The sequence below is a fragment of the Thermobia domestica genome, chromosome 5, assembly GCF_964235325.1.
Source record: "Thermobia domestica chromosome 5, izTheDome1.hap1.1, whole genome shotgun sequence".
Lineage (NCBI taxonomy): Eukaryota > Metazoa > Arthropoda > Insecta > Zygentoma > Lepismatidae > Thermobia > Thermobia domestica.
Window position 1 is genome coordinate 17213369 of NC_137458.1, and position 24077 is coordinate 17237445.

At 36.5% G+C, this 24077-nt stretch overlaps 1 protein-coding gene across 2 annotated transcripts in view; it reads right to left on the bottom strand.

Annotated features, from left to right (window-relative positions):
- Window positions 1-1004: 1004 nt before the first annotated feature.
- LOC145685753 (coiled-coil domain-containing protein 97) overlaps window positions 1005-24077 on the bottom strand; it is a 39674-nt gene continuing 16601 nt past the window's right edge. For both annotated transcript variants that reach the window (XM_081758255.1, XM_081758256.1), the window contains exons 3-5: window positions 22050-22328; window positions 14099-14315; window positions 1005-1179 (exon numbers count right to left, since the gene is read on the bottom strand). In XM_081758255.1, coding sequence (XP_081614381.1) covers window positions 14117-14315; window positions 22050-22328 — 478 coding nt within the window. In that variant the 3' untranslated portion in view covers window positions 1005-1179; window positions 14099-14116. The remainder of the gene's footprint in view (window positions 1180-14098; window positions 14316-22049; window positions 22329-24077) is intronic.

Below are 24077 nucleotides of genomic sequence, written 5' to 3' on the forward strand. Positions count from 1 at the left end.
CTCTGAGAGATTTAACCTAACTCAAGCCTCTTAGCTTACCTGAACTCTGAGATTTCTGCCCACTTAGCTTGCCAGGAGCTCTAGAGGAATTCAACTACTGTCTTTGCTTGCCTGGAGCACTGCGAGATCCTAACCATAACCACCTAGCTTGCCTGGTGCTCTGTGGTTTTCACCTACTTAGCTTGCCTGAAGCACAGCGAAATTCCAACCGCAACCACTTCGTTTGCCTAGAGCTCTATACCTTGCTTACCTGCTTAGCTTGCAGGAGTTCTAGAGGAATTCAACTACTTTCTTTCCTTGCCTGGAGCACTGCGAGATCCTAACCATAACCACCTAGCTTTGCCTGTAGCTCTGTGGTTTCTTTACCTGCTTAGCTTGCCTGGAGCTTTGGGAGAACTTAAACTCTTTTTACTTCCCTGGAGTACTGAGAATTTCTAAACCATTACCACATAGCTTGCCAGGAGCTCTGTGGTATCCTTCAATAGGCTGCCTAGGACACCTATTTATCGAAACTCATAAAGAATTTTGTATTGGCCATTGGACCACAAATATAATTAATTTGTTATACCTATTTGTACATAACACAACTTTTTATAATAAAAGATGGTGCGAGAAAACCGTATTAGCTGTACTAAATTGCTCTAAGATTTATTAAAGTAATTTTACAATATACTTTTACAACTGTGTGTGAAGTGTCTTAAGAATTTAGCATAAAGAATTTATATCAGTTAGAGTGTCTAAGAATCTGTGGAGAAGTTATTTCCAAACGAATATAATTATGTGAACAATTGAACAAATAAAGAAGCATTAAATTCATACTCGAGTTAATCTTCAAAAAGCGCCACTGATGCTCGCAGCAGTAAGTGAGTGAAATGTCAGGTATTAAAAACAACGCCAGGTACGTAAAAACATTATTTTATTTATGATATTCCTCGAAACGTGAACAAGGCTATAGTACAAGTATTTGAATCCGAGCGATTTACTAAGCAAATAATACATAAATCTATCCTATAAATTCATTTATTTACACACAATACAACAATTTTATACAACTTTCAGAATTTACTTTAAGATACGTTATGTATCTACACATACAGAAGAAGTGCGGTACAAATTTTGTAACTGACTTAAATGTTGTTCCCGTCCACTGAAAGGGAAGAACTACTTCTCTTGGAACATCTGAAAACAGAAAAGAAATATATATATGGTACACTAGAAGAATATTTAAGAAGCGTTTCAAAATTCTCTCAATCCAAAATATTTACTTTTAGATAACACGTGTTGCGTTTTATCGACTATGGTCACTTACTCTGCCTATTTTGGGTGAGTATAACATGCATGTGTTTTTCGTTCTCACAAGGAACGGACATGAACGTGTCATCCGGACATCCGAATCAAACCTAGCCAATTCGATAAACATAACAAAGACAAGTTCATGCACAAAAAAACAAGTGTCATGGACAACGGAGTAAGTCTCTGGGCCTCATTAACCCTGTTAGTATAAAGAAAATCGTAGATTCGCAGTGAAATAGGTATTGCATCAACACTGTTCATTGGAAAGTCATGGTTTATAGTGAATTCTCTTCAACATAAAACAAGATTTTCCGATGTGCTATGTATTGGGCCTCTAACGTACTTGAACAGGGAAAATTGGGAGAATGTCGGGAAAATTACCTCCAGAAATTCCCCCTCTCGAGTGGCCCCGGGTAAAAGCACATAATCCAATTATATCTCGAAAAATACTATAGAGGATAAGAAATGACTGTACCAAGTTTTGTTTTGACAGACGGGATACGTATGAGGGGGTGTATACCAGTACGCTCTGTACATACAAAACCGAACTTATGACCTAACATTATATGTGGTACACACATTTCCTATCTGCTATAGTATTTTTCAAGATACACTTGGATTGTATGATTTTACCCGGGGCCACTCCAGAGGGGACATGGTTGATGGGAGGGATTTCTGGAGGGAATTTTCCCAATTTTCCCTCTTCAAGTGATTTATGGGCACCGATACATAACACCTCTGGAAAGCTTAATTCATGCTGAAGAGAATGAACTATAAACCATGACTTTCCAGTGAACTTTGTTGATGCAATAGCTATTTCACTGCGAGTCTATCTTCTTTATACTAACAGGGTTAATGGGCCCCAGAGACTTACTTAGTTGTTCATGGCACTTGTTTTTTTGTGCATGAACTTATCTTTGTTATGTTTATCAAATGGACTAGGTTCGATTCGGATGACATGTTCATGTCCGTTCCTTGTTAGTACTTTACTAGAAGAGAATACTGTAAAATTCTGCTCAAGTAGGTAGAAAGTAGACCAATTATATACGGGAATCGTTTTCTCCCTCTACCAATTTTATTACACAACTTCCAAGTATAACACAATATGATACAATTTCACTAAATAAGTATAAAGGTTCTCTAGGTGATTAGGATAAGTAGGTGTCCCAAGACCAGATGGCGAAGGGAAGGATTCCTCACAAAACTCCATTGCAAGCTAAGTGGGGTGGTGAATGCTCTGCTGCAAGCAATGAGAGGTTGGAGTTCCACAGAGTACCACAGCAAACTAAGCGAGAAAAGGGAAACACGAAGTTCTACAGCAAACTGGGTGGTTTTGTGGTAAAGAATCTCTCAAAACTCTGCTGCAAGCTAAATGGGAAAGGGAGGACTTAGAGCTCCACTGCAAGCTAAGGGAGAGGACTTGACCAGCCAAGGACTAACTGATACCCATTCCATTGATCCCCTGAATTTTATAGCTGCTCGTGTAGCAGTGGCGCTAGTGTTCCTCCTCCATCACGTGATGAGTGGGCGCGCTCATGTTCTATCGTCTGCATCTCATAGTGGTTTGTAGTAAATGCACGTGGTATTGTTTGTAAATAAGAGCATATGTTACTGTTTACAAATAGAACCATGTGTGGGATATCACAGCGTTTTCATAGGTTTATATCACTTCTAGTAATGTTCAGCAGGCTGTTCGAATAAAACGTAAGGGCACACAAAAAATGCCACGATGAACATGTGCACATTATTCTTGTGTAGGGTACCTAGAGCATCTCAATTCCGTTTCCCAGCGATGTTGTATTGTTGGTATGGTAAGGGGCCTGATGAACTGGTAACGTTGCCTTTTTCATTAGGACGTCTTACCAGCGTGGAGCTCAAACGATTGGTGCGATTCGATAAATTCCACTTTTTTAAATTGAAAATCACCTGCGGTTACAACTTTCTTCTTTTTCCACTTTTTTTTTTTCGTATCTTTCTTCATAACGAAGTTGGCCCTGGACTTTTGATATACCCAGTATATTCCACATAATTTTCACGGAGATGTCTGTAATTAAATAAATTAAAAGTTTTGGTGTTTCATCTGTGTATTATATATTTTAACTGACATTTCAAACGTAATGATTGCCTTTTCATCAGAGTTGTATTAATTTTTCCAACTATGGTAACAGCGTATGTAATACTGTATTTTTTTTGGGATGGATGATTTAACTCTGACAATAAACACAGTCAATTCGTTTGAAACATCAGCTAAAATAAATACTACACAGATAAAACCCCAAAGATTTAACTTATTTAATTTTCTGGGTTTGTCTATTCCTCTCACGCTTCGTTTGTGGTGCTCTTGATACACAAGTCATGAGAATAGATTCAAGACCTTCGCTGAAAGATGGCTGCTAGCCAGTAGTGAAGCATAATACAGAGGCTGGTCCGTGTCCATTCCGTGTCCGTGTCTACTTGCAGACCTGCCAAAATGGGTTTTACAGAGCAACAAAAGTGTATGTATACGTGAATCACTTTCTCATCTGTTGTGTAGCAGCGTGATGGTGATCTAGTGCAGCGTTTCTCAACAGCTGTGTCGCAACACATTGGTGTGTCGTGAAATTTCTAATATTTTCATTAAGAGTCATAAGTTTCTTTTATGTTAATATGTTTCTATTCAAGAACCTTACGTAATTTGCTTGTGAGATTTGTATCTCATAGTCGTTCCATAATAAACGAAGTATTGTATGTAATTATTTTTTTTTCTTTTTTCTTTTTCTTTCTTTCTTCTTCTTTTTTTTGTATCTAGGAAAAAAATCATATGCAGGGGTGTCGTGCAAGTTTGAAACCCCAAAGGAAAAAAGATTGAGAAACGCTGATCTAGTAGACAAGATGCTGCTGAAAAAATCGCTTTTGGCAAGGGTACGTCATGGCTCTTTCCTATGCAAACTTGCGCATTTACCGCATATTAGAACAGTGTTCAAAAATGGCTCTGTGGCAGGATAAGCCACCGCCAGTGTAATAATCAAACGTTATGCACAGCAGCCTCCTCGACAACTCACATCATTAACAAAATCGCATCCAAAAGGAGCTTTAACTGAAACTCCCACGACCAGTGCTAAGGAGGATTCAGTATACAATGGCCTACGATAATCCATTACCACAGTGTGTTGTGGCCAATAGATTACAGTTCGCCAAAAAAACACAATCAACAGTGAATCGTACAATCCATCACAAATTGCGGCTCCGAACTGTCCGCAACGCCAGTGTGTGTTAACACCACGGCATATCGTAAAGCGAAAGACGAGGGCAAAAGGCTTACGACCATTACCTAGTTGGTGAACGGTGGAAATCAGTTGTGACAACGGACGAAGCGTGAATTTACCTAAGTAATTACAGAAAAATTCAGGCCATCATCTAGCGAAGTATTCACAAAAAAGACCAATGTAACTTTGTCCGTCAATATAAAGTTTCTCGAAAAGTTTTATAGTTGTTACTGGTTGCTGCGAAAAAGGATAGCTCAAGGTCCGTAAAACCGAAAAAATGTCAAAAATCAATGCTATTTATTATTAAAAACACGTCCTATTCCTAGTTTACAGAGACGAAATACTAGCATTGTATGATGATGATATTTATTGTGTGGAACTGCACCAAGTCAAAGTTTTCAAGTTACAAAGACAAAACATCGCTGGCTTTCTACCGACATGTAGTAGATAGATGCAACTGGTATCCATGCTGTTCCGTTCGAGGATATTTCCGTTAAAGTATAAATGCTAATCCCACAGATTATTGTGCTTTAGGAGTTCTCAAACGATACCTTCATGTCGGGTTCGCATGGTAAATAGTTTCTGGGAAGCTTGCATGCAGAAGTCGGAAAATACAGCTGCAACAATTTCTGCTGCTGTGGAAAGTAGGATGCCGTGGAATGGTCCATTTCTGTGGCCATCATATCCAGTATGATCGATGGTGGCGAGATGGTATACTTTAGGAAGGCAACTTCAATTTGTTTGAATGGAAAGGGATCAACCTTTATACCACGAAGTAACAACATACACTAATAATATAAGTACATAATGTAAAAGGATACTGAGAGAATATTACCGGACATACCTTTGTAACCTCGAGTTGATTACAGAATGCTGAGATTTAGAACTTTTCTACCAAAGTTAATTGTTGGAGCATAAACGAAAGTTACGAAAAATGAAATGAAATCTTTAAGTTTTACGTCCCACGGTTATGCCGGTTAGGCTAAAGGAGACGGTGATTATGAGAAATGAATGAAATGGTGGAATGAAGAATGTGGGAGGAAACGGGAGAACCCCGAGAAAACCCACGAGCACGGTGTATGTCCACCACAAAGTCCACACGGCGCGAGCTGGGATCGAACCAATGACCCCAAGCACCGGAGGTGAACGCTCTACCACTGAGCCACCGCGCCCCCAGTTACGAAAATGTTTTAGAAGTAACGGGTTTTAAGATGTTGAGAAAGATAGGCTCTTCTCCGAAAGGATCATATTATTAAGGTTTCGACCAGATCAGACAAATCTGTCATTAAACAAATCCCAAACTAACAATTTTTTAAAATAAGGTTCTTCTTTGTAGGAAATGCTTTTCTAACCTTCTTAAAACCAACACAACTATATTAAACACTGGAAGAATTGGAATGGCTTCTGTGAATGGACTGGATGGAACAGGAATGTACCAGTTCCACTTGCAACTTTTTTCAGTTACACAGACATGACTAAAATAAATATTCATGTCAGAAACAAAAATATGAAAGAGATACAAAATACAATGATCTATCGCTTTCAAACATTCTGAGAATGGTGAACACTATATAAAGTCCATGACAATGCTGAAAAAAAAAGATCTTCGTCGACGAAAAGATGAATACTTGGTACCTATAAAATACTGAAGTAGGCAGCTTGGACAAAATATAGATTCGAGTTATTGATGCATACCCAGATTTCCACCTTCAAAAGCAAGACTACAGCAAGACATAAAATTTTCAGAAATAATAACCATCATAAGTGCATTTTTAAATATGGAAGCAATTCAAGATGTACAAGTGAAAAGGTGTCTATTTTCTTTTGAGCTTCGTCTCCAAGTTTTTAACTTTTCTTTCACATTTACTTTACACAAGAACTCACTCAGCTACTGATGACCTTAGCAGAGGGTTTCACGTGTTGATTATATATCTATAAGTGGCTGAAGTGGCTGAAGTTGAAAACCAATCATTATGTTACGCGTTTACTTTCAGGGTAAAGGAATCCCTGTTTGGGGATTTGGGAGCACGGCTTGGGAAGATTGTTACAAGAACAAAAATATACGGAATAAAATATGGTAAAGCATAAATTTGGAATTACTTAAGAGAAAAGGACCTGTAATGCTACGAGGGGGACTGGAAAATTCGTGGCCTGACTTGGAAGGGAGAAATTATTTTATGTTTGTATACATTAGCTGCGTAGCTATATTCGTTGGTAGTCATTGTGCAAATAAAGAGTTTATAAGGCGCTAAGTCGGCGGAAGTGACGGGAAATTTGAACATGGAGAAAATCAAGCACCGAGCTGCCATTAAGTATCTGTATAATCTGTATAAAAGGGCTTAACACTACAGGAAATTCATATGGACATGGTAGAGATACTAGAAGACTCCGCGCTCTCGTATTTCATGGTGGAAAAGTGGGTAGCTGAATTTAAGAGTGGCAGAAACAGCACTGAAGATGATCCCCGCAGTGGCATGCCTTCAATGCGACCACTACAGAAAATGTCAACAAAATTTGTGACATGATTTTGAATGACCACAGAATCAAAATCCAAGAGATAGCTGAGACAGTGACTATTTTCTACGAGCGAGCACGAAACATTATCGTAAACGAATTAGGGTTTTCTAAGGTGTTCGCGAGGTGGGTACCCAAGTTGCTTCAGTTGAACACAAACATAACCAACTCACCCTTTCCTGTGATTGTTTTTAACTGTTTCAAAGTGATCCGGAGGAGTTTATTGACAGATATGTGACTATGGACGAGACATGGGTACACCATCATACACCGGAAACAAAACAACAGTCGAAGCAATGGAAACGACCTGGATCTACTGTCCCAAAGAAAGCCAAACAAGGTTATGGCATCAATTTTTTGAAATAATAATAAACACTTCTGACCAGAATATATACACTTGTTTATTAAAAACTAAATTCCAGTGTAACAGTTTCAACAACGTAACGTTGTCTTCATCAGACACTAACTGAAAGAGATGTCTTAGAGCGCAGTTATATATACTAAAAGTGAAAGTCCTTGTGTGTATGGGAAGCCACCTGGGTCGAATTCCCCTGGCGTCATCTTTCGGCCACCTGCCCTGACTTAATTACCCTTTCACCTGTGTTTATCTTTTCCAGACACACCTGTTGTTTATACTTGACCAATTGCCTTAAAACAGACTATACTACATACAACTGATTATAAATACAGCAATACAAATATATATATATATATATATATATATATATATATATATATATATATATATATAGACAAAAATAAACTATAAAATATAACAATATATAAAACTCTATATAACTATATACAATTTTAAACTATAACAATATTAAACTATATAAAATATTAAATATATAAATATAAATTACATGTAAATATGTTCAATCTTGTTTTTTCACTTCAATTTGTTCTAATAATTTATCCTATAGATCATGTATTAATAGTCCACTTGTCCAGTTCATTAATTTGTCACTCTTCTCTTTCTTTATCCTTCTTGCTTCCTTCCATTTCCTTATCATTGGTCTATTCTCCGTTTCTAGCCCCTTTACACCTTCCCAATCTATATCATGCCCCGTTTCTTTAACATGTTTATATATGGCATTATTTTCTCTCTTAAGTCTCACATCATCCCTATGTTGTTTAATTCTCTCCCTAGGTTTTTTCCTTGTTTCCCCTATGTATATCATATCACAATCCTTACACGTCACTTTATACACTACACCTTCATCTTTCTCACATATTTCCTTCGTTCTACTTTTCGCTTTCTTATTTCCAAAATTCTTCTTCCTCCTTTTTTGTACGTCTTCACACCACCTCTTCTAAGTAAGTTCTTTAGTGCTTCTGTCTTCTCCCCGATGCTCTCTATCCCGTGCCATTTGTTCTCCTCCTCTTTCTTTCTCTCCTTTCTCCTTCCTTTCCTTCTTTCCTCTTCAATTCTGTTCTTCCTTAACTTTTGTCTGTTGTACCCGTTCTGCTCTAGTAAACTGTGGAACTTCTCTATGTCCTCCTTCTTTTTCTCCTCTTTAGTATCTATTTCTTCTATTCTTCTCTCCATATTCCTTATGAACTTTCTTTTGGTGCTGTAATCCACATCACTTCTTTCGTGGCAGTAAACTCCTGCCGCACATTCTTTCCTATACCATCTTGTTGTAAATCGTCCATCTTTTCTCTCTATAGTCATGTCCAGGAAGTTTATAATGTTGTTGTTCTCCACTTCCATTTCCAGTCTTATCCCTTTTTCTTCAACCTTCTTTACGAATTTTTCCAGTTGTCTCTTTGTTCCTCTCCATACCCCCAAACAGTCATCCACGTATCTGCAAAATAATATTAGGTTGTTTCCACCTTCTCCTATCACTTTCTGTTCCCATCTGTTCATCACCAGTTCTGACAACACTGGGCTTAATCTTGAACCTATACTCAGTCCTTCCTTGATCTTGACTAGTTTGTTCCCTATTGTACAAAAACTATTGTCCCATAGTACTCTCAAGGCTTTCACTATCTTCTCTTTCTTCCAGTCTCTTATTTCTCTCCCTTTCATCTAATCTTCTATGACTTTCACTATGTAATCCCTCTTTATACTCGAAAACATTGCTTTAACGTCAATACTAAACATAATTGTTTTCTCCCTCTTATTTCCTATACATTCTAACATTCTTTTCACTTCCTCCGTATTTTTTACTCGATGACTCTCTTGACCTATCCGTATCTCTTCTGCTATTTTTCTTAACTCTTCTTCTAATGGTTCTAGACAGTTTCCTCTACAGTCCAACACTGGCCTTAGCTTAATCTCTTCCTTGTGAATCTTCGGGAATCCTTTCATCTTTGGAATCCTTCCTTCTTTCCGTTCTCAACCACTTCCTTGAGTACCTCATCCTTAATCTTCTTCTCCCCTATGACTTCATACGTTTCATCACAAAGTTCATTCAATTTTCTTTCATACCATTCTTTCTGCATCACTACCACTGCACCTCCTTTGTCCGCTTGTTCAATAACCACGTCTTTCCTCTTCCTCAGTCTTTTTAAGCCCACCCTTTCTTCTTTACTAAGGTTCCCCTTTCTAACGTAAGCATTCTGTCTCACTATCGCCACCACTCTTCTCCTTATTCTCTCTCTCTCTTCTTTGACAGTGGGTGAGGAGAACAGAGTGGTAGTTATAGGAAATGTGGATCTAACGGAGGAAGAAAGAAAGTTCCTAAAACTGGGACACAAATTTAAAGTGAAAGACGAAAAAGTGGATATCAAAGAAGTAGTGTTTTCAGTAGAAGAAGCTATCATGGATGTGAAAGACAAAGAAGAGAGAGAGAGAATAAGGAGAAGAGTGGTGGCGATAGTGAGACAGAATGCTTACGTTAGAAAGGGGAACCTTAGTAAAGAAGAAAGGGTGGGCTTAAAAAGACTGAGGAAGAGGAAAGACGTGGTTATTGAACAAGCGGACAAAGGAGGTGCAGTGGTAGTGATGCAGAAAGAATGGTATGAAAGAAAATTGGATGAACTTTGTGATGAAACGTATGAAGTCATAGGGGAGAAGAAGATTAAGGATGAGGTACTCAAGGAAGTGGTTGAGAACGGAAAGAAGGAAGGATTCCAAAGATGAAAGGATTCCCGAAGATTCACAAGGAAGAGATTAAGCTAAGGCCAGTGTTGGACTGTAGAGGAAACTGTCTAGAACCATTAGAAGAAGAGTTAAGAAAAATAGCAGAAGAGATACGGATAGGTCAATAGAGTCATCGAGTAAAAAATACGGAGGAAGTGAAAAGAATGTTAGAATGTATAGGAAATAAGAAGGAGAAAACAATTATGTTTAGTATTGACGTTAAAGCAATGTTTTCGAGTATAAAGAGGGATTACATAGTGAAAGTCATAGAAGATTAGATGAAAGGGAGAGAAATAAGAGACTGGAAGAAAGAGAAGATAGTGAAAGCCTTGAGAGTACTATGGGACAATAGTTTTTGTACAATAGGGAACAAACTAGTCAAGATCAAGGAAGGACTGAGTATAGGTTCAAGATTAAGCCCAGTGTTGTCAGAACTGGTGATGAACAGATGGGAACAGAAAGTGATAGGAGAAGGTGGAAACAACCTAATATTATTTTGCAGATACGTGGATGACTGTTTGGGGGTATGGAGAGGAACAAAGAGACAACTGGAAAAATTCGTAAAGAAGGTTGAAGAAAAAGGGATAAGACTGGAAATGGAAGTGGAGAACAACAACATTATAAACTTCCTGGACATGACTATAGAGAGAAAAGATGGACGATTTACAACAAGATGGTATAGGAAAGAATGTGCGGCAGGAGTTTACTGCCACGAAAGAAGTGATGTGGATTACAGCACCAAAAGAAAGTTCATAAGGAATATGGAGAGAAGAATAGAAGAAATAGATACTAAAGAGGAGAAAAAGAAGGAGGACATAGAGAAGTTCCACAGTTTACTAGAGCAGAACGGGTACAACAGACAAAAGTTAAGGAAGAACAGAATTGAAGAGGAAAGAAGGAAAGGAAGGAGAAAGGAGAGAAAGAAAGAGGAGGAGAACAAATGGCACGGGATAGAGAGCATCGGGGAGAAGACAGAAGCACTAAAGAACTTACTTAGAAGAGGTGGTGTGAAGACGTACAAAAAAGGAGGAAGAAGAATTTTGGAAATAAGAAAGCGAAAAGTAGAACGAAGGAAATATGTGAGAAAGATGAAGGTGTAGTGTATAAAGTGACGTGTAAGGATTGTGATATGATATACATAGGGGAAACAAGGAAAAAACCTAGGGAGAGAATTAAACAACATAGGGATGATGTGAGACTTAAGAGAGAAAATAATGCCATATATAAACATGTTAAAGAAACGGGGCATGATATAGATTGGGAAGGTGTAAAGGGGCTAGAAACGGAGAATAGACCAATGATAAGGAAATGGAAGGAAGCAAGAAGGATAAAGAAAGAGAAGAGTGACAAATTAATGAACTGGACAAGTGGACTATTAATACATGATCTATGGGATAAATTATTAGAACAAATTGAAGTGAAAAAACAAGATTGAACATATTTACATGTAATTTATATTTATATATTTAATATTTTATATAGTTTAAAATTGTATATAGTTATATAGAGTTTTATATATTGTTATATTTTATAGTTTATTTTTGTCTCTCTCTCTCTCTCTCTCTCTCTCTCTCTCTCTCTATATATATATATATATATATATATATATATATATATATATATATTTGTATTGTTGTATTTATAATTAGTTGTATGTAGTATAGTCTGTTATTTATTTCTAATAGGCATCAGAGGTAGATTAAGAGAAAATGTTTTAAGGCAATTGGTCAAGTATAAACAACAGGTGTGTCTGGAAAAGATAAACACAGGTGAAAGGGTAATTAAGTCAGGGCAGGTGGCCGAAAGATGACGCCAGGGAAAGTCCGACCCAGGTGGCTTCCCATACACACAAGGACTTTCACTTTTAGTATATATAACTGCGCTCTAAGCCATCTCTTTCAGTTAGTGTCTGATGAAGACAACGTTACGTTGTTGAAACTGTTACACTGGAATTTAGTTTTTAATAAACAAGTGTATATACTCTGGTCAGAAGTGTTTATTATTTCTTTAGTGAGTTCCAGAGTCGTGATGGATAGAGTTGCAATTTTTTGAGGATGTTAGGGGTGTTATCCTGATTGATTTCTTGGAAAAGGGAAAGACTGTCAATTCTGAATACTACTGTACCCTTCTAGGACGTTTGCGTAAATAAATCAGGTTAAAAGGCCAGAAATGCTACGAAGAAAAGTTTGTTTAACCAAGACAATACGCGCGTTCACGCGTCCCTTGCATCCATGAAAAAAAATCATTCCTATGGATTCGAACTGTTGCCACGCCCACCTATGCGCCCTCTCGAACTTTCACTTATTTAGAAACCTGAAAAATGTTTTTTGAGGGTCAGCGATTTTCTTCATGCAGAGGTGAAAAGTGCTGTACTGGGATATTTTGCAGGGCTCGAGGAATGATTTTTTTAAAAGTGGTATAAAATCGTTATCGGAGAGATGGCGTAAATGTATCTCGATTTAGGGGGACTACGTGGAAAAATAAAACATAACTTATCCAAATATTTTCTAATTTTGTAAGTTAGGCCATGAACTTTCCAATCCACCCTCGTATAAATGTTATATCAAAATAAGAATATATATATCTTTAGAAGGCAAGTAACACAAATCAATGCAAAATCAAAATAAAAACGTGAATGAAACTCGTAAGACAAACCAGGTATCATATCATTTGCATGTTACAAATAACTTACATCCGTAAATAGAAACAAAATTCCATAGAATTTCTGCTATAATAAAAGATTTGATAACAAGCAATCCTTCCTTTACAATCCTTCTAGATACTCTGTGTCATTCTTAAAATGTTATGTTTATACAAGATTTCTCTCTATTGACTTCGACTAAAGCTTCAAGTTCCACAAGAAAGGCCGCATTATTAATTAATAATAACAAGTCACACCATACTGAAGTGCCTTGATGTACAGATCATTTCAAGCGTGCGAGCCTCAAATGATTTCTCCACTCAGTTTTTATGAGATTATTTAAAACAACACTGAGATACGAAAATCTTTCTCTTTCAAATAACAATTTCTTTTACATTTTTATCTAACTTCTGGATTTTACTTAATAACCTCTAATCTCTTTCTCAAGAATGAGTCGACTATTTTTTGACTTCATTGTTATATTATTTTCATGACTTCATTATTTTGCACAGGAGGAGTTTTTCGTGTTATTTTAGGTTTGTTAATTTAACTTTCTTGTTTGATGATAAAGTCGATCATTTGCAAAAAATTGTTATATCCAAAATTAAAAACATGACTTGCTGAGAATTTTGAATGATTAATACCGAACACTTATTTATGCTATCAAATGCTAATATTAGAATCTGTCTGCTTTGTGTTTATAATTCGTAGGTAAGTCTAATCACGCTTATAAAACTACAGTGAACTCAACCTTCGATTATAAGGTCTTTCGTATACAGGGTGCGGTAGTGAATCGAGCGATTTCACAACACAGAATGTAGTTAGTTTTAGCATCATAGGCCACATGCCACTACAGCTAATCCCTACTTTAATTATCATTTAGTAGAAGTGAAGGCGTGGAACAGTGCCGTAGTTGCAGTTTTATTATTATTATTATTATTATTATTATTATTATTATTATTATTATTATTATTATTATTATTATTATTTTTATTATTATTATTATTATTATTATTATTTTATTTCTCCTAATGTTATTTTTATATAATTACTTTTTGTAGCCAATTTCGTATATTAATAATATTTATTTAAGTTTTCAAAGTTTTCGTTTACATCAATTAGTAAAGTCGTTCTTTAACTATCTTATATATGGGCGTAGTGATACAAATGGTCAAGTTCATTTTCAGATATTAAATATACATGCGAGTCAAACATGCTGCAAATAATTTCCCAGTTTCATATCAACTGTTGCCAGACACTTTAGATAAACTTTTATTTCTAGATTTTTAGCCATACAATTAGTGAGAAATTTACCATTTTGACGTCAATGTGTTACGAAGTGTCCATGGCTTGATTTTGTTGTTCTTTGAGGCTTCTCATGTACTTGTCCAATTCATCTTCGCTATCATCGTCAACCAGACAGGCACTGTCCTCGCCTACGATCTCTGGAGTCTCTGAGTCGAAATATTTTTCCTCTTCATCCTGTTGACGAACATCCAAGCAATCGTAATCTGTGTTGAAATCCACTTCACTGCAAAAAACAATAACAAGGACATGATTACAAACTAGGTTTCCGAACAATTGAAGAGTTTAATGTAATAAGGGCGTAAGCGAGTTTACGGGCCTTTTTGCATCAAACGCATTTGTGGTTTCTGCCATGCTTGTTTAGCCTCCTGGTAACATTTCAATTCAATATCGGAATAAAAAGCTGCATATTACATTGTTTTATATAAGAAAAAAAAAAAACACTACTTAAATTTTCAACATCGTTTTTCTCCAACTGTATGTTTCAGACTTACGCCCTTAATGCATCAAACTTCTCAATTCCAAATGCAAGACAGCAAAATACAATTATAACTAACATATACAGTACGAAAAGAAGAAAGAAAAATTATAAAAGGAGAGAAAAATCCGGGTGGATGCCTTCGCTCTCCTGCACTCATTCCGACTTAACCCTTCAATTTCCTTCATTAAACCACATCTACTTTCAGCTTCGTAACACGATCAACCCAATCTTAAGCTGTTGTCATGCTGCAAGAATCTTGTAGCTGTCATAAAAAATTTGCAACCCTACAATATTTTTCTTTGTAAACATAGTCTTGAAAGGAACATGCAAGAGTTTTTTCATCTTGCAAGGAGTCTAACCGTGTTCAACTTTCAGGGTCGTCTTGCTTACTACTGTTATTGTCCTCTGACTGACATACACACATACATACCAGGGGCGGCTTGCCTATAAGTGCTGCAGAGCTGCAGAACTACCAGCTATTTTAGTGGCATAAATGTATTTTCAATTGAGTTGAATTGTGTTTAATTTAATCAAATTAATAACATGTAATGATGATATTTGGTCTAACGATGTCCTGAAATTGTACTGCTGGATATGCTACATATCGTAGTATTACTGGAAACACCTTCTGAAGCTTAATAATATTGCAAGAGCTGTGCACGGATTGCCCTATGCTTTAGCATTGAAACCAAAAACTTCACCAGCCGCACTGTATTACGTTTTCCTTGTCTCTTAGATAGGATTTATTAGAGCTCCACTCCCAGCAGCTCAAAACTTCCGAAGAAGCCGAAGACACACGACGTGATGTACATGAGGCTCCCTTCTCTTGTTTTTGATAACGGTGTTCAGTGTAATTGTTGTGCGCTTTGAAAGTAATAGTATTCCATGTTCAAGTTTGTGCAAATTTTCTGAACAAACGCAATTTGTGTGACAATTTTAAGGAAACCATAAACCTTTTCGAAATTCTTCTTCTAACTACCCCAACGACAATAGCTGAAGCAGAACGTTACTTCTCTAATTTTAAAATAGTTAAAACATTTTCGGGAAGCACAATATGTCAGGAAAGAATCAATGCTTTGGCTGCCTTATCAATCGAGCGTGATTTCATATCCATCATGCCGAACTTTAATGATAGAGTAATAGGACATTTTGTACAGCAGAAGACACGTCGGATAGACTATTTACAAACGATAAAATATTTATAATTCAGCAGTATTATTATAATTTCTACCTGTAGACATTACGTGAATCCGAAATTGTTATGGTATCTGAAAACAGTGTTTCTTACGATATGGGTATGGTATTTTTAAAGTTTGTTACACGCAACGGTGGCGTATTTAGAGAGGAGCTATAAGGCTCAAGATCCCCCGAAATTCATTTAAACTTGTAGGAATCCCAAAGGAAAAATCAAGTGCTTATTCATATGCTGTGTATAGCTAGCTCCTCCAGGAACAAAATCCTAAATACGCCACTGACACTCAATAAGCAAAACAATAGTGTTTTGGTTGCGATACAGTTGTGTCATTTACGTATAACGATTAGAGTGCTAAAAGATATGCGGTTCGTGTAGATTTTATAATTAATTACTGAAACGGGAAATTTAATATACAAAAAACACACTGTGCAGAACTACCTCAGATTATGGTATCGAGCCGCTACTGATACATACATACATATATAAAAGTTTCTCCGCTTCCGAAACGAAGGATTCTTCACCATTTGTCCACTAGAGTGCAGTGCTGCATGGGTGGAGATATCTTTCTTGCTTTCAGAAAGTGTACCGTGTAAACAGTAAATAGAAAGATGGGGTTGCAAGATTTTTTTAATGATAGCTACAAGATTCTTTCAGCATGGCAACCTTGCTTCACATTACAATGGCGCCCATCTAGACGCTTCGCCGTTTTTCCTTATTTCTTCAGATTTTGTTTCCTTTTGTCCTGAGGACACGGTGGATCAGTGATAAAGAGCTTACCTTTGCTGCGTGGGGTCCTTGGTTCGATCCCCAGCCAAGTTCGTTAGTGGTGGACAACATCGTGTCTGAGGGTTTTCTCAGGGTTTCCTCCCGTTTCCTCCCATATTCTTCCATTGTCATTCACTTGCCGTAATCATTCGTCTTCCTTATCCTAAAGGACATAATCGTAGAACGTTCAACTGAAAGATTTCATTTTATTTTTTCCTTTATTATATTTTACCCACTCCTATCTGATGAAGCATTTTAGCGAAAATGCTCACACTATACATGTTTTCCAAAACTCTTTTATACTGGGTGGCCCAAAAGTAGGTATACACCCCTGCATTGATCAAGTATAACATTCTAGCTTATGGGTTTATTTGCTTTAGCTGTTCCGAGCTTTAGGTGTAAGTAAAAAGGCTTTAGAACAAATAATCACGAAACTAATGGATAACAATAAGAAATATTATGAAATACAGTGAGCTGATCAGTACGCTTTTGGGCCACCCTGTATATTTACTGTGTCCATTTATGTGTCGATCCGAAAGCCAAAAAATTCTCAAGAACTACTTGAATCATCACCAGCTCTAGGGCCTGGTTGCTATCTTTAATTTTCCTTATAGTGTACTCCGATGATGATGTAAATTTAATAGGGGATGATAGGAGAATAGAAAGAAATGCATAGATCTTATTAAACGCTTGCAGGGACATGGGTTTAGAAATAAATGCAGAGAAAACTAAATACATGGAAGTGCGTCGGGACCGTAATACAGCAAAGTATGGATGCGTTAAAGAATTAAATAATACTTTTGATAAAGTGGATAGTTTCAAATATCTAGGATCAATATTAACAGAGGAAAATCATATTCACAAAGAAATTAAATGTCGACTAAAAGCAGGGAATTCGTGTTACTATTCGGTTCAAAATCTCTTGTCGTCGCGAATCCTGTCGAGGAATCTGAAACTTAAAATATACAAAACTATAATCATGCCTGTTGTTCTGTATGGTTGCGAAACATGGTCGCTTACTCTGAGGGAAGAACATAGACTGAAAGTATTGAGAACAAAATCCTGAGACGAATATTCGGACCCAAGAGGAACGGGAATGGGGAATGGTGGAAACTTCATAACGAGGAACTACATAATTTATACGGTTTATCCAACATTGTTAGGGTCGTCTAGTCTAGGAGGCTTACGTGGGCAGGTCATGTAGCTAGAGTGGAAGAAAGTAGAAACGCTTTCAAAGTCTTGACTGAAAGACCAATCGGAAAACGACCATTAGGAAGACCTAGGCGCAGATGGGAGGACAATATTAAAATGAATCTCGCAGAGATTGGAATACAAAGTAGAAACTGGATGCAGTTAGCTAAGGATAGAAGTCAGGGGAGAGCTTTTGTGAACGCGGCATTGAACCTCCGGGTTCCACAGCCCATAGAGTTATAGTTATATATATATGCTCAAAAATGACCGACATCAGTGTTGAATCCGTAATTTTCGGGGTCACTAAGATGAACATTGATAGTTACGATGCAACAGCATAGATTCAAATTCAGCCATACAACTTGGGGGATTGGGGAAGGGGGACATCATACTTCAGCATAAAATGTAAGTTATTATCAATCTACAACATCGTATTATATGATCTTCGGAAAAATTAACGGCAATAAAATACGTGAGATACAAAGATGTGAATTTAAATTATTTATTTCAACCCAGCGAAGCGGGTAATACATGCTAGTCTTCTATAAATTCTGGAAATTAAAATTTAAAAACATGTTTAATTACTCTTGCAAAACCACTCAATGCCAATTCTTTTGTTCTTTCAGTAGTTTGTGCTTTGGAAAGAAAATCCGTTTGTGCCCGAGGTCCAACAACGCTTTAAGCAGAATGAAAAACTAAATTTACATTAACAAAAAACTGGCTACTTGTTAATGAATCCTCCCTTGGAAAGCCTAAATATTTTTGTCATATGTTTCGGAACGCCACACTGGTTCCATCTTCAGTGGCAAGGTAACAAAGATAAAAACGGATAGAGATAAAAGGTGTAAAACAAGGAATACATACCACTAAACAGGGTTGGCAAAAACCATGGTTTTAATTGAAAAAATAATTTAAAAAAAGGTTGTTTTTTGGTTTAAATAATTTGCTCTATGTATTAATATCATATATGGACAGAAATAAGTTTGTTTCGCCTTGGTGTTATTATGCAACAACCGGGTTATGCTGGAAGGGTCACATAAGCTTAAAGCGGAAGCCAAACAGCTTCTCAACTTACATCCGAGAGAAACTCTCCTCCATTTGAACTCGGAATCAGGACTAATTGGCTACAAATGCAATACGTCCGCCGACTCACTCACGAAGGACTCCTGATAAAAATACGTTGTACTGATCTTTACATATTTGTTAATATAACTGTCAAGAGTAATTTCAGAGGGACAAAAAGATAAACAGTTGCACAAGTGGAACCATTATACAGAATTACATATGGACAATTTCAAAGTACTACAGAGTTCAGAAGAACTAATTTAGTCCAAGTTAGTTAAAAACGACTGTCATTAGTCCAAGTTAAAGAAATACGACGACTTAATTTGCATATCAGTAAGAAAAGTGAATAAATATACCAATTATCTGAGTCTACTTTGGCTCTGACCCATTTATACATAAATAGATACCTAAGATACTACTAATTTCACTAAATGCCTCTCGTAGGGTTTTATGACCCCTCCTCCCCCCCCACACACACACACAAAAGTACGGCATTTCGATGTATTTCATCAATAGTAAACATTACTGAAACGAAACAATACTTAGAATTTTTCTTTGATTGCAATTACATAACAATAATATCAAACTATGAAAAAATCACAAAACAAACATAAACTTATAAAAAAAACAAGAGTTGCTTTTGTAGTATAATCTTTTTGAGTAATGAATGGGGAATTTAGGTCTGAATATAATACGAATAATATACAAGAGTGAAAGTGATAACCCACAAATGTGTGTTCATCAAGATTTTACAAACACTTACACTTTTACGAACATTTTTTTTTCTTTCTTTAAACTATCCAACCCTGCCACTAAATAAATGTAACGTAAAGAATGGATCCTGAAATGTCACGAGCAGACCAAAGAACAAAAAGAGTGATCTGAATCGATGGAAGCGCGGTGTTTAGATACGTCACTATTGCCAGATTCAAAATATGCATCAATGGTAGGTAGCCAAATTCTGTCAATATTGCTAGTATCCAGATTTAAAAGCAGGTTTATATTTATGAATAAAGAATGCTTCTTTAATTTCCCGTTGTTTCTTTGCTTTTGCTGAACCAATTACATTGGCCTGTTCTATATTATGTATGTGTGTTGTTTTAAATGAAACGTCAATCCCGACATGCCCTCTTCTTGATTATCTAATATGTTCTTTAATTTGAGTGTTAACACTGCGTTTTGTTTGGCCTATATATGAAGAGTCACATTCGCATTGAATGTGGTAAATGCCTGACTTACTTAGCGGATCAACAAAATAACTTTTAAATCAGGTGAGATGTTTCTGTAGACTTTTCGGGGGGATACTAGAAGGAGGCACGTTATGCTTTGAAAGAGTACATTGAATTTTTGTCGATAATTGTAGATAGTAAGGAATTCTTATCCAAGTTTTTACTTCTTTGCGAATAACTATTTTAGGGGTATGTATTCCTTGTTTTTACACCTTTTACCTCCTATCCGTTTTAATCCTTGTTACCTTGCCACTGAAGAAGAAACCAGCGTGGCGTTCCGAAACATATGAGAAAAATAATTAGTCTTCCCAAGAGGGAATTCGTTGGTAAGTAGCCAATTTTTTGTTAATTTGAATCATCCCTTCATGAGCCCATATAATTTTAATTTTATACCTAAATTTGTTTATGCGAAGTGGAAAATATTTGAATTTACTGAATTTAGCTATAATGTTATTACATGTATGATCCAGATTACCTTTAAAAAGATTTAGTACAAAATTATGTCTGGATGAAAAGGACTCAAAACATGATTCCATCTGTGTTCGTGGAATATAAATGACGTCTGTGATGTCTCCAATATCTTACACATGGGTAAATAATTATATATATATATATATATATATATAAGTGTTACTTAAGGCCGCAGAGAGGGTCAAAATTGTATGCAAAGAAGAAATTGTCCTTCTCGATACAAGGTTCGTGCTTATTTTTAATTTGGTTTATATTGGTCACTTGTTTCACAATAGTGACTTGTGATGTTTAACTTTGTGTAAGTTTTTTCGTTTGTTTGTTTGTGTTTGCTTCAAATTGAATTTCAAAAGGATGCTCTAGATTAACAGGACACTTCTATATACTAATGAAAGGAAGAAACCATTGATTTTTTATTTTTTTTTATTTTACACACCAAATCCTTTATAGATGCGAATTCTAACGCAAAGAGTGAAAAAATGACTAACCGGATCGAGACTCGAACCCGAGACCTCCGGCATATGGTGCTGATGTATTAATCACTACGCCACCCAGTCCGCTTCCCGGAACAGCCACCCACTCTCTCATTCTCGAGGTTGGTGCTCTCCACTCGGACCACGTGGGTTATACCACAAACCACTGCTGTGCTTGGACAATTCCTGTGTCCATATATTGAGAACCTATGACGGTTGTAGTTTCATATTTGCTAAAAGCATTCCATATATACTAAACAGCAGGGGTCTGTGGTACAACTCACGTGGTCCGAGATGAGAGCACCGACCTCGAGAGTGACAGAATGGGTGGCGTAATGGTTAACACGCATCAGCATGGTATGCAAAGGTCCCGGCTTCGAGTCCCGTCTCTTCCTTCCTCTTTGCGTTAGAACACGTACTTCATTTCAACGACCCTACGAGGGAAGTAAGAGAGCTTCTGAAACGATTGTCGCATAGTAATTCCTATACAAAGGCAGTTTGAAGGATGAAACTCAGTTTGGGCATATACTAACTAAAAAACACCCAGATTTTTGTAAAGTTACCAGACTGTTAAAAAATAAAGGCGTTACCCTCACCGCTCAGGTACAGGCAGTAAGAACAAAAATAAATGCAGAAAATTAAAGGGTCTAGCAGTGAGAGTGTACAATACAGGGGCACTAAACGGCGTGACAAACATCTTGGCATTTGAAGGCGGCGCTCCAAGTTCCCTTTAAATCCTGCTAGCAAATGAGATGTCAGCGGTATTGCCACGTTTATTTTGTACACATCCCACGTCTATCCCCTGTCACCTGATCGCGCTGTAGTTTGTCTGCTTAGTCATAGCTACACCCCTTTACCACTTGGCAACGTCGCGCCAGAGCTTGCGTTTTATTCGTTTAGCCGAAATGCCAAGATGTTTGTCACAGGCTTTAGTATCATTAACCTCTAAGACAAGGTGTGTGTGTATTTGTGTATGAATTAATAGATAACAAGTGATCATGTTAAGCCAACAGTTTTGTAACATATATATACTATTACTTATCTAGACTATTCATGAACACCTTACATTTCGTATGTTCTAACGAAAACTTACGTGTAATCAAAATCAGCATCTTTTCCTTCCAGGAAGCTCCTATACATGCTCGTGACAAATTCTTGTCTTAACAAATCCTTTTCTTCTGTTGACAATGTCTTTGGCTGCATTTCCTCTTCATCTCCTTCCCCTCCACCTGCTTCTGTAGTTTCTTCTTCCTCCTCCTCCTCATCACTATCTTCTTCTTCTTCCAGTACGTCATCCTCTTCTTCCTGTTGCTTCCGTCTCAAACTAGAAACCTGATCCCTCTCGATATGATCCAACAACATATTGGAGAAACTACGAAGATAAACAAAAAAAGCTATTTAACAAAAGGTTCTCAAAGCTAACATTTTAAAATATTAATTCGATCTAAGCGAAAATGTACTACAATTTATTAAAGAAACAATGAAAAGAAAGGAAATTTGTTACTCTATGACAGCGTGTTCAAACTGCGGTCCTCAAAGTCTGCTCTTATGGTTCTCTTACTCGTAGATTGAAAATTAGAAAAAAAAAAAAAAAAAAAAAAAAAAATGAAATGCACAGCACACACCATAGCTGCCAAACTCAAACAGGTGTAAAAGTTAATAAGGTAAAAACTGTATAAATTCTAATGACTTATATATATAAATTATGCTTGATAACCATCAATTAATTAAAAGCAGTGAACCCTCAGATTACGAATCTAATTCATTCTGTAACGTTGTTCGTAAACCGAAATTATTTTTCTCAGTGAAATTAATGTGTAAATACAATTAATCTGTTCTAGCATGATACTGTATGTACCTTTTTTTAAAAATATTATTTTGAAATGTTTTTCTGTGATCAAGGAGATATAATGAAAATAGTATTTTCCTTTTTAAAGACAAAATAAGTAACAATAAATTGAACAAAACACATGAGGGCTAAAAAACACAAAAACTGGTAACAAATTTAAAAAGTAGTTACACAGAATTCTAACAGGTAAGTGTTTACGGCAAACGTGCAAAAGTACTATCACGCGCGTGGAATTGTCGATACAGGCGTGTGCGTACATTCGTAACCCGAGGGAAAAATTCTCCATAAAATTTGTTCGTAAACCAAATTATTCGCAAACAGAGGGTTTCATAAGCCCGGGGACCACTGTATGTATTTATCTGTTAATACCAATATAAAATCAAGAGAGTTTTAATCGAAGTTATTTTAAAAAATACGCCGTGTTTCAAAAAGAATGCCCTGATTTTGGACGGTAATAATCACTGAACATGGTACGTGCCGGCAAAGAAATGAGTGTTGTTAGAATGGGCGTGGCCTAGAGTTTCAGAAAATCGCCGTGTTAGATGTCAGTCAATCCGTCTTCTCAGTTATCCGTCTTCTCAGTTATCCGTCTTCTCAGTTTGCAGTCAGTCAGAAGTAAGATGGCGTCCGCTCAACAGGTGTTTTGTATGCCGCAGTTTGCAAAGACTAAGTCAGTGATTTCGGTCCACCGTGATTTTCGTTCGCGTTTTGGCATTGATCCGTCTGCACCCAAAAACATTCATCGTTGGAATCACCAATTTTACGAGACAGGATGCTTGTGCAAAGGTAAGAGTCCAGGTCAGCCTCGTATTCCCAATGAAATGATAGAAACAACTCTACAAACGAATTGTTCGTGCTGCTACTGGTGGAGACACAGAGCATTTGTAATAGTATAGCTAAAACTTCAAAATTTTGTGAGTATTTTGCAATTTACCGTATTTTTGTAGTATGTTTTTATCAATACTTATGGACTTTTAAATCAGGTCGTTCTTTTCGAAACATCCTGTATAAGTACACTAGTATATTTGCTTGTGGATGCTATAGGATACACATCGATGAATTATAATTAGCTTACCTGTGTATCTCGTAAATAATATGTTAATCCTTAAGATTAATTTCGGACCTTGCTGGATCCTTTGTCAACATTTACTACAGCTACGAATTTAAATCAATTTCATTCATAATGGTACAATTCTGTATATATATATATATATATATATATATATATATATATATATATATATATATATATATATATATATAAGTGCAGTA